Source organism: Notamacropus eugenii, assembly GCF_028372415.1.
Source record: "Notamacropus eugenii isolate mMacEug1 chromosome Y unlocalized genomic scaffold, mMacEug1.pri_v2 SUPER_Y_unloc_7, whole genome shotgun sequence".
In the NCBI taxonomy this organism is placed as follows: domain Eukaryota; kingdom Metazoa; phylum Chordata; class Mammalia; order Diprotodontia; family Macropodidae; genus Notamacropus; species Notamacropus eugenii.
Genome location: NW_027325145.1, coordinates 253,277 through 265,521, shown reverse-complemented (window position 1 = coordinate 265,521; position 12,245 = coordinate 253,277). Strand labels below are relative to the sequence as shown.

Sequence of the window (12,245 nt, the reverse complement as noted above, 5' to 3'; positions counted from 1 at the left end):
TGGCTTACCTTGCCAACTCCCCTGGTGGGTGAAGGTGCTGGGGAAACTGGAACGAAATCAATTAACTTCCGAAAGGATGACTTCTCGGCATCACCACCACTCTATTTTTTTTTTAAAAGTTACAAAATTTCAGATGGTCAATTAATTTAGACTCAAGACATTTGAAAGGATTTAATGTAATGCAAAGAGATTTGGAATCAGAAGCCCCATCTATGTAGCCTTTTATAAATCACTTCACTTCCCTGGGTTGTTTTCTCATAAGGGAGTTAGACTAGATGATTCTAAGATCTAGTACACTCGAAATATGGTCCATAGTCGACATTAACTTAGTCTCCAGGAAATCCTTTTCTGTGGGGGGAAGTATTTCTTGGCATTGCGATTCTCATAAGACCTGGTATGTTGAGAACAACAAAACACAATAACCGCAGAAGGAAACCAAAGAATCAGAAATGCTACTGATCTCTTGGAAAAGCCAGGTAACCAAAAGGGCGCTGACCCTTCGGGAAGGTAGCGCTGTTCGCTCTTAACAGTACCATTGCAAGGGTGTTCACATGTGTTTGCGTAAAAGTGTAGGGTAAGGACAGAGATCTACAACAATGTTTGTAACACTGGCTCTAATGAAGAAGAAGACTGAAAAGGAAGGTGCAAAGAAGAAGGAGACCACTACGTTGGAAATGAAAAAAAAGAAATCACTGAGAAGCATGAATTTGGCGTGCGTGCGTGCGTGTGACCGACCTCTCACGGTTTTATAATGCATCTACAATCTGTACCTTTTTGAGGAAGACGGACAAAATAAAGGCAGTAGATGCAGCGAAAGGGGTCACGAGAATATCAAAGCAAAGGCCACGTGTTCCAGAATATGTTGAAAAGCTGCTTCTCATGTGGATCAGTGAGAAGTAGTTAGCAGATGATACCGAACCGAGAACAAAGAGCCAGTGGAAGAACACAGCCAGGAGCTGACGATCAACGAACTGATGGATCTGCAAGAGGAGATCAGCGAGAGGTTGCGGAGGATACCTCATCTGAGGAGGAGGTGGAGAATTCGGAGGACTGCCTCATGTCAAGTGAGATTAGGGAAGCTTATCAGATGTGGGGAAAAGTGCAAAATTTTGTTGAAAAACGTCACCCAAGTAAGGCTGTAGCAAGGAGAACCACAAATATTTTTAACGAGAATGCAAAGTCACATTTCTGTGAGTCTGAAAAAATGTCAAAAAGAAGTATCATTAGATAGAGTCCTAATCAGAAGAGAACGTAAAGGAAAAAAAAAACACAGTGAGTCAAAACATGAAAGTGATTCGAACAAATGAAAAAAAGTGAAGACAGTAATGTTAGTCTTGCTTTTAGTGAAAGTAGCATAGGAGAGAACACTCCTGACACTGAAATCCCCAATGTTCCCCAATGTCCCCAGTGTTCAATCTCCTTCCAAGCAATATCCCTTCTTCCTCCTCCTCCCTCTCAACTCCCTTATGCCAGCCACAACTCTTTTCAAAGGTAAAGTGCAGGTGAATTTACTTTATTTTTGGTTCGTATTGTGCATTAATCATTGCTATTGTATTTCAGGTGCATGAGGGACAAAACGCTTACTTAAAATCATAAATAATTATGTGTACTTTCTATATATATATACATATATATAATTATTTTTACATGAATGTTTTGGGGGATGAGGTACTGATCATGTGACTTCACATTATTTCCTATGGGAAAATTCGCTTTGCAATACGAAAAAATCGCATGATGAACAGAATCTTGGAACAAATTAAATTCGTAAACCGAGGTTCTACTGTACGTGCCTCCTTCTTTTCTCTGACACAGCTTGCAGCAAGCCCTTATCACTAGGCCTGGTTGATTACAAAACCCTACTACCTGGTCTTGCCTTAAGTCCCTCCCCAAATCAATCTATCCTCCACTCACTTGACAGATTGATTTCCCTAAAATGAAGATCTCACCATTATTATGCTCCTATTTAATAAACTTCAAAGGACCCCTATTCCCACCCACCATGATCAAAGATAAGATATCCTAGTTTTCAAAGCCCTTCGTACCTTGGCCCTTTAGCTACCCTTCTAATCTCTTTACATTCTATGTCCCTCCACAAACACTATGATACATTGACATGTTGTTCTTCACAAGATGCTCCATTTTCCAACTCTAGGCATTTTCCCCGGCTGGCACCCATGACTAGAACGCTCTCCTTCTGCATCCCAATCTCCCAGCTTCCCAGACTTCCTTCACTAAATTTCTTCAACTAAATTTCTACCTTTTGTAAGAAGCCTCTCTCAGTCCTCCTTAATCTCAATCCCTTTCCTCTGAGATTTATCTTGAATTTATCGGGTAGAGATCTTTTTGTACCTAGCCTTCTCCACTCCATTAGCTCATGAGATCCTTGAGAAGAGGGGCTGTTGGCCTGTCTTTCCCTATACCACCAGCATTCAGTGCATAGTATATGGATCTTCTTCTTTTCCCTTCAAATATATTCCTTTTCTCCTCCATTCCTACTCATCCTTTAAGATCATCCAAACATCAAAACACATCCTTATTAGACTCCTTCTGATGGAATCCTAAAAAAGCTGCCTCCAGTCCCAACAATTCTAACCTCCTTGTGGAACAGCAGGCATGTCCTGATTTGACCACACAGTCTAGCTTTAACCACATCTCAGGCCCCAGACTCAATATAACCATTGCCCCTAGATCCATTTCACATATTTGAACGGGTACGTCCTTGTACTCAACCACAATCACGTCAACCATCCAAGACAGGACACGATACCTAACTGTCCATCTTGACCAGTCAAGATAACAGCTAGTCAATCAGAAAGCCGTATGAACAGGATGTTTGACCACTAAACCACAGAAGGGACCCTTTCCCCATTACCTAATCCCTTAACAAATTCTTCCTGCCTTTTTAATATTCATAATTTCTGTTATGTAGTTGCATCTGTGCCCTATAAGAAACCCATCTTGCTTTCTCTGAAGTTGCTGGTTCCTCCTGGAACCTAGTCCACTTCTGAGGGGCATCAATCTTCAATAAATGTCTTGGATCCGAGGTGGTCTGACTCTGAATTCTTTGAGATGGTGTCACCATGACACACCATGAAACCGCAATACTTCTGTGACAGCCAATGATGATAGGGATCTGAAGTGACATGTACCATTTTCCTGTATTAGATTTTAAGCAGTATGCTAATGATAGCCCCTCAAAAGCGTTCCTCATATTTACCTTTTCATGTTTCTCTTGACTCCTGGGTTTATATTGAAAAGCTCGGGGTTTTTTTTTGCATCAGGAATACTTAAAAGTACTCTTTTGAAGGTCCATGTGTTCTCCCTCCCTATGTCCTACATGACTATAATTGATTTTGATGAGTGAATTGTTCATCAGAGTCTGTCTGATTTCTTTCGGAATTTTGTCTTCCAAACTCTCTACTCTTTTAACGTATTTTCTAAATGTAATTGCTATCTTGATTGTGGCACCTTGATGTTCAAATTCTTTCTTTCTGCCTCCTTGCACTTTTTCCTTTCTTGTGATATATCTGGATTTTGGCTATAACAACTGTCATAATTCATAATTTGGTTTGGTTTTTTTTTCAGAAGGTGCTCAGTTGATTCTTCTATTTTCCTTTTCCTTTTGGGTTCTAGAAATCTGCACAGTTTTTATCATGTATTGAAGTAAATGTATCTATTTGTTGAATGTGGAAACCCCTTAAGGGGTAGAGAGTGGGGAAGGAGTCCTTGGCTTTCAGGCAATCCAATGATTTTAAAATTATCTTTCTCCAAATATTTTACCCATCAGTTGTTTCTGACATGAGATACCTTTCATTTTTCTTCTATTCTTCCATGTTTTGGCTTTTCTTTAATATTTCTTGCCACATGAGGTCACTGACTTTTCTTTTGGTTCATTTTATTTTTTTAGGGTTTCTGTTGGCTGACGAAGTATCTTTTGTTTACTTTTTTACTTCTTGTGCCAAGCTGTTGTTTCTATTTCCAATTATTTTTTCCAAAGGTCTCATTTCTTTTCCAAAATTTCCCTCCAGTGCTTTCATACAACATATAAAAACAATTTAGGGTCTGCTTTATCATCTTTGGCTTCATACTTTGCAAGAACTGTGGTTTAGTTTGTGCACAAGTTGTTCTTTGCTTTGTGGCTTTGCTTGAAAGTGCCTTGAAGTAATTTTCTTCTTCTGGGCTTAAGTCTTGAACATTCCTGTCATCATATTTGCCCTAGTGCCCAGATTCAGGCACTGTGTGTTGATGGTATCCTGGTTTGACTCAGTAGCAGCTTTATTTCTTAATGCTAACCTGACTCCCTGCCGTCTTTTGCTTGGATTTTTAGTGATTTAGATTTAGAAGCTTCTATCCTTTAGATTTTCTAGTCCTTTGTTGGAATAATTGAATGAGGAGAGTGGACTGTACATCTCTTCCTGTTTTGGTGGTCCTCTATCCTCAACCTATGTGACTCTTTTACAGCACCTAAAATTAGTGGCTATCTTTTTCAAATGTAATCTCTCTGAGATTTCATGGCAATGTTCTGTCCCTCTACATATCTGATCTCTCCTCAGTTTCCTTTGCTTATCATCCATAATGTGTCTTCCCTTCATGCCTCCCACCCCACTCCCCAACCCTGAAACTGCCTGCCATGTTTTTCTCCAAGTCTCTGTCCTGGGCTCCCTTTCCTGAATGGGATATGGAATGAATTAAGGATAAGCACAATGCCTTGATGTAAACTGAAGCTTAGCTGAGACTGGATAATATTAAGTAGAAGTTAAATCAAGAGAAGACTGTATATTAGGCTAAGGAGTTAAGACATAAGGTAATCCAGAAGGTGAATCCACAACAAAACTGGTTTTCAAGACTTTACCAAATGCAGGCCTTCCTCCCAAGACTGCATTGCGGTCTGCACCTCCCTATAAACACAAGAGATTTGATTGGTGATGTATGTTATTATCTTCTTCATAAAAAAAAAATGCTCATCATAACACTTCAAAGTGCTATACTCACCTTTCACGTACAGTTTCTCTGTTTATCAAATCCATTGCTTCTTCCTGAAAAAAAATTAATCAAATTTAACCCATTATAGTCTCACAACATTTTATTTAATTTCAGTAAGTCCTAATCTTTATTTCCTGTAGTACAAAGAGGCAAATGCATCTTTAAAATCTCTGAACGAATGAAACTTAAAACGTATCATAATTTTATCTGCAAAAGGCATAAAAACAAACATGTAATATATATTTCAACACACAAAAAAATTTGAGAATTCCTCAGGGAGCAGAAATTTCAATGCTAAAATAAAAATAAGTTAACTATTAATGAACAGTTTTTCTACACATCATGCTATGAAATATTGAACATGTTCACAGAGCCCTTTAACTGTGTTTACGCTACAGACTCTTTTTTTTTTTAATTTTTTTATTTTTTTTAATGTTTAACAATCACTGCCATACAATTGCGATTTTATACCTCCCCACCCACCCCCCACTACCTCCCTCCCTCCCCACGACTGCATACAATTCTGTATAGATTCTACATAAACTTTCCTATTGAGTATATTTTCACTATAGTCATGCTGTGTAGTCAGACTAAGATAAATGAAAGAAATCGTATAACAAATCAGAACATGATACACAAACAGATACACATACACAAACATGATCTGCTATATTATGTGAGTGACTTCCATATTTCTCTCTCTGAGTGTGGAAGACTTTTTGCCTTGAGGTCCACCATTGGGATTTTTTTTTTTTTTCAGAAGTTCTTGTGTTATTACAAAAATCTAAGTCTACCAGAAAAAACTCTCACACACTGTGGTTGTTGCTGTGCATAAAGTTCTCCTGGTTCTGCTCCTTTCACTCAGCATCAGGTCATATAAGTCCTTCCAGGCCTCTCTGAAGTCTTCTTGTTCATCATTTCTTATGGCACAATAGTACTCCATTACATTCATATACCATAATTTATTCAGCCATTCCCCAATTGATGGACATCCCCTTGACTTCCAGTTTTTGGCAACTACATAGAGTGCTGCTATAAATATTTTTGTACATGTGGGACCCTTTCCCATTTTTATGATCTCTTGGGGATATAGTCCTAGTAGCTATATTGCTGGGTCAAAGGGTATGCACATTTTTGTAGCCCTTTGGGCATAGTTCCAAATTGCTCTCCAGAATGGTTGGATGCGCTCACAGCTCCACCAACAATGAATTAGTGTTCCAACTCTCCCACATCCTCTCCAGCATTTATCATTTTCTTGTTCTGTCATGTTTGCCAATCTTATAGGTGTGATGTGGTACCTCAGAGTTGTTTTGATTTGCATCTCTCTAACCAATAGTGATTTAGAGCATTTTTTCATATGATTATAGATAGCTTTAATTTCTTCCTCTGAAAATTGCCTGTTCATATCCTTTGACCATTTATCAATTGGGGAATGACTTGTATGATTATACATTTGGGTCAGTTCTCTATATATTCTAGAAATGAGGCCTTTATCCCCGAGCTTAGCTGTAAAAATTTTTTCCCAATTTACTACATCCCTCCGGATTTTGGTTGCATTGGGTTTGGTTGTGCAAAAACTTCTCAGTTTAATGTACTCAAAGTTATCCATTTTGCATTTCATAATGCATTCTATCTCTTCTTTAGTAAAGAATTCTTCCCTTCTCCATAGATCTGATAAATACACTATTCCTTGCTTCTCCAGTTTATTCATGGTATCAATCTTTATACCTAAATCATGTACCCATTTGGACTTTATTCTTGTGTACGGTGTCAGGTATGGGTCTATGCCTAATTTCCGCCACACTGTTATCCAGTTTTCCCAGCAATTTTTGTCAAACAATGAGTTCTTATCCCAGAAGCTGGGGTCCTTGGGTTTATCAAACAGAAGGTTGCTATATTCCTTGCCTACTGCATCTTGAGTGCCAAGTCTATTCCACTTGTCTACCTCTCTGTTTCTTAGCCAATACCAAGTGGTTTTGATAATTGCTGCTTTATAGTACAGTTTAAGGTCTGGTAGCGCTAGGCCACCTTCCCAAGCATTTCTTTTCATTAGTCCCTTTGATATTCTGGACCTTTTGTTTTTCCAAATGAATTTTGATATTATTTTATCCAGCTCTAGGAAGTAATTGTCTGATAGTTTAATTGGTATGGCACTAAATAAGTATATTAATTTGGGTAGAATTGTCATTTTTATTATATTAGCACGGCCTACCCATGAGCAACTAATGTTTTTCCACTTACTTAAATCTGACTTTATTTGTGCAAAAAGTGTCTTGTAATTGTGTTCATATAGTCCCTGGGTTTGTTTTGGCAGGTAGACTCCTAAGTATTTTATACTGTCTACCCTAACTTTAAATGGGATTTCTCTTTCTATCTCTTGCTGTTGAACTTTGTTGCTAATATATAGGAATGCAGAGGATTTGTGTGGGTTTATTTTGTACCCTGCAACTTTGCCAAAGTTGTTTATTAATTCAAGTAATTTTTTACTTGAATCTCTGGGATTCTCTAGGTAAATCATCATATCATCTGCAAAGAGTGATAACTTAGTTTCTTCTTTGGCTATTCTAATTCCTTGAATATCTTTATCTTGTCTAATTGCTACAGCTAACATTTCTAGTACCATATTGAATAATAGTGGTGATAATGGACAACCTTGTTTCACCCCTGATCTTATTGGGAATGCATCTAGCTTATCCCCATTGCATATAATGCTTGCTGAAGGTTTTAGATAGATACTGCTTATTATTTTATGGAAAGTTCCCTTTATTCCTACGTTCTCCAATGTTTTTAGTAGGAATGGATGTTGTATTTTGTCAAAAGCTTTTTCTGCATCTATTGAGATAATCATGTGGTTTTTGTTAGCTTTGTTGTTGATGTGGTCGATAATGCTAATAGTTTTCCTAATATTGAACCAGCCCTGTAGTCCTGGTATGAATCCTACCTGATCATAATGTATTAATCTCGTGATTAGATGCTGTATTCGTTTTGCTAAAATCTTATTTAAAATTTTTGCATCTATATTCATTAGGGAAATTGGTCTATAATTTTCTTTCTCTGTTTTGTCTCTTCCTGGTTTGGGTATCAAAACCATATTTGTATCATAGAAAGAATTTGGGAGGACTCCTTCTTCCCCAATTTTCAAGAATAGTGTATGTAGTATTGGAATTAACTGTTCTTTAAATGTTTGATAGAATTCACTTGTGAATCCATCTGGCCCTGGAGATTTTTTCCTAGGGAGTTCATTGATGGCTTGTTCAATTTCTTTTTCTGAGATGGGGTTGTTTAAGTATTCAACTTCCTCTTCTGTTAATCTGGGCAATTTGTATTTTTTAAAATATTCATCCATCTCGTTTAGATTATCGAATTTGTGGGCATAAAGTTGGGCAAAGTAGTTTCTAATTATTGTTTTAATTTCCTCCTCATTGGAGGTGAGTTCACCCCTTTCATTTTTAATGTTAGTAATTTGGTTTTCTTCTTTCTTTTTTTTGATCAGATTAACCAAAGGTTTATCAATTTTATTAGTTTTTTCATAAAACCAACTATTGGTTTTATTTATTAATTCAATAGTTTTCTTTATTTCAATTTTATTAATCTCTCCTTTGGTTTTCAGTATTTCTAATTTGGTATTTACTTGGGGATTTTCAATTTGTTCTTTTTCTAGCTTTTTCAACTGCAAGCCTAAGTCATTGATCTCCTCTTTCTCTATTTTATTTATGTAAGCATTCAGAGATATAAAACTTCCCCTAATAACTGCTTTTGCAGTGTCCCATAAGTTTTGGTACGTTGTCTCACTATTGTCATTCTCTTGAATGAAGTTGTTGATTGTTTCTATGATTTCTTCTTTAACCCAATCCTTCTTTAGAATTAGATTATTTAGTTTCCAATTGATTTTTGGTTTCTCTTTCCATGGCCTTTTATTACATGTAATTTTTAATGCATTATGATCTGAAAAGGATGCATTGATTATCTCTACCTTTCTGCACTGGATTGTGAGATTTTTATGTCCTAGTACATGGTCAATTTTTGTAAATGTTCCATGTACCGCTGAGAAAAAGGTATATTCCTTTCTATTCCCATTTAATTTTCTCCAAAGATCTATCATATTTACCTTATCCAGAGTTTTATTTACCTCCTTAACCTCTTTCTTGTTTATTTTAAGGTTGGATTTATCTAGTTCAGAGAGGGGGAGGTTGAGGTCCCCCACTAGTATAGTTTTGCTATCAATTTCTTCCTTCAACTCCCCCAACCTCTCCTCTAAGAATCTGGATGCTATACCACTTGGAGCATACATGTTTAGTAATGATATTGCTTCATTGTCTATGGTGCCTTTTAGTAGGATATAGTTTCCATCCTTATCCCTTTTGATTAGATCTATTTCTGCTTTTGCTTTGTCTGAGATTAGGATTGCTACTCCTGCCTTTCTTACATGAGCTGAAGCACAATATATTCTGCTCCATCCTTTGACCTTTATCCTATGTGTATCCCCCCGTTTCAAATGTGTTTCTTGTAAGCAGCATATTGTTGGATTATGGCTTTTAATCCATTCTGCTATCCGTCTCCGTTTTATGGGAGAGTTCATCCCATTCACATTCACAGTTATGATTACAATCTGTGTATTTCCCTCCACCCTCTTTCCCACCATTTGTGCTTTTAACTCTCTCGTCTCCCTTCCCCTCCTCAATAGTATTCACTTTTCTCCCCCTCCTCCTGCAGCCTTCCCCTCCTTCTTTTAGCCCCCCTCCCTTTTAGTCCCCTTTACTCTTATTGCTTCTTTCCTCCCTTTTAGCCACCCTCCCCTTTCTTCCCCCTTCCCCTCCTACTACCTATAGAGCTAGTTAGGATTATCTGCTTAAGGTTATTGTTCCCTCCTTTGAACAAATCAGATGAGAGTACCTCTCAAACAATGCTCATCTCCCTCCCCTCCTTCCCTCTACTATGGTTTTGTACTTCTTCCTGTGATATAATTTGCCATTTTCTGCTTCCCCCTTTCCACACCTCCTATTACATTCCCTTCTCATACTTAAATCATATTTTTGCCATGACATCATTTACTTTATGCCCGTTCCCTCTACATATATCCCTTTTATCATAATAGCTGCACAGTTCTCAAGATTAACAGGTAGCATCTTCCCTTACAGGGAGGTAAACAGATTGCCCTAATTGAGTTGCAAGTTTTTGTTTTTGTTTTTCCCCTCTGTTTACCTTTTTATGATTCTCTGGAGACCTGCATTTGAAGATCAAATTGTATATTGAGTTCTGGTGTTTTGGTCAGGAAGCTCTGGAAATCCCTTATTTCGTTGAATGACTTTCTCCTTGCCTGAAATGTTATGCTGAACTTTGCTGGGTAGTTGATCCTCGGTTGGAGTCCCAACTCCTTTGCCTTACGGAATATTGGGTTCCAATTCTTTCGATCTTTTAATGTAGAAGCTGCAAGGTCCTGTGTGATCCTGACTGTGTGACCTTGATATTTAAATTGTTTCTTTCTGGCTGCTTGTAGTATTTTCTCCTTCACTTGATAGCTCTGGAATTTGGCAACTATATTTCTTGGGGTTTTGAGTTTGGGATCCCTTTCTGGTGGGGAACGGTGGATTCTTTCGATGACTATTTTGCCCTCTGAGTCTAGTACTTCTGGGCAGTTTTCCTTGATGATTTCCTGGAAGATATTGTCCAGACTCTTTTCTTCATCATGGGTTTCTGGCAGGCCAATAATTCTTAGATTTTCTCTCCTGGATCTATTTTCCAGGTCAGTTGTTTTTCCAATTAAATATTTTACATTTTCTTCTATCTTTTCATTCTTTAGATTTTGTTTGACTGACTCTTGTTGCCTCATTGAGTCATTAGTTTCTACTTGCCCAATTCTAATCTTGATCGTATTGTTTTCTTCAGTTAGCTTTCGCATCTCCTTTTCCATCTGGCCAATTTTTCCCTTTAAGGAGCTATTTTCTCCATTTAATTTTTGTACTTCTTTTTCCATTCGACCAATTTTCCCAGTTAGGTTTTGGGTTTCCTTTTCCATCTGATCAATTTTCCCTATTAGGTTTTGAGTTTCCTTTTCCGTTTGATTAACTCTTCCTTTTAGGGAATTATTCTCTCCAGTTAATTTTTGAACTTCCTTTTCCATTTCTTCAATTTTCTTTTTCAGATTGATGTTCTCATCAGTGAATTCTTTTTTTATGGTTTTAAAATCATTGGCCAGTTTTTCTTTTATATCCTTCTTCAGACGTTCCAGGTAATCTAGTTGTGCTTGCGAGAAATTCATAGTCCCATCTGAGGTTTCAGATGGAAGTACAGTCTCAGCTCTGACCTCTTTGGTGTTTGTGTTTTGGTCCTTATCCCCATAGAAAGATTCTATGGTTTTTTCACTTTTCGTCTGCTTTTTCCGATTCATGATGTTGGCTGAGTGTTGCAGCTTTTGGTTCTTTCAGTCAGAAGATACAGATCTTTTAAGTTGAGTTGATGTTTGTCTAGGCTAAAAGCAGGCTTTTTTTTTTGTTGTTGTTGTTGTTTCCCAGATCAACCCTGGGTTTAGCTTGATAGGTGTGTGGGAGGTGTGGTCTGGTCTCAGGCTATCTCCTCAGCTGGCCTGAGGCAAAGGCAAGGTCCGGGGGGGGGATGGTGATCCCAGCTTCCCTATTGTCTTCCCTTTTCCCCTGGAGGGCTGGGGCACGCCTAGAGGCTAATGCGTGTTCCCGCCCCTCCTGGGGCTCGTCTCCCGGGCTGAGGCTTGCTTGGGTCTCAGTGGGAATTTTTCTCTGCCCTGGGTAGTCTGTCCCTCCAGATAGCCTCCACCACGGTAGGAAGAATCCCCCTTTGCCACCTCTCCAGCCTCTGGTGTTACGAGACCACTCGCCCCTTTCTGCTGCTCCCACTGATCCAGGATCAATCTGGGGAAGAATTTTATGGTTCCCTCACGGTCATCGGGGGGGAGGGGAGAGCACTTACTGATCACTCCGGCATCCCAGCTTCTGGATGTTCAAGTAGTGACCCACTGAAGTCCCGTCTTTAGGCTGAAGATTTCAAAGGCTGTTGCGCTGATATCGTTGGTTCGGCCTGGCTTATCTCCTGCTCCGCTGGTCTCGCCCGCCACTCTCGGGCCCCTCGGGTCGCCTCCGCCCTGCCGCGCCGACCGCGCTGCACTGTGCGCCGGGCTCTTACCCCCGCGGAACAGATCCCTCCCGTGGACCTTCCAGTCCAGCCTGGGCTCCGAATCTGTCAAAGTCCGTCTCCCACTGGATTCTACACCTCCAAAGTCTGGTCAG

At 38.8% G+C, this 12,245-nt stretch overlaps 1 protein-coding gene across 1 annotated transcript in view; it reads right to left on the bottom strand.

Moving 5' to 3' along the window:
• The window catches only part of LOC140517022 (P2R1A-PPP2R2A-interacting phosphatase regulator 1-like), a 46,987-nt gene that overhangs the window by 15,697 nt on the left and 19,045 nt on the right, over positions 1-12,245 (bottom strand). The window contains exons 5-7 of the mRNA XM_072627870.1: positions 4,996-5,039; positions 4,856-4,901; positions 9-101 (exon numbers count right to left, since the gene is read on the bottom strand). Coding sequence (XP_072483971.1) covers positions 9-101; positions 4,856-4,901; positions 4,996-5,039 — 183 coding nt within the window. The remainder of the gene's footprint in view (positions 1-8; positions 102-4,855; positions 4,902-4,995; positions 5,040-12,245) is intronic.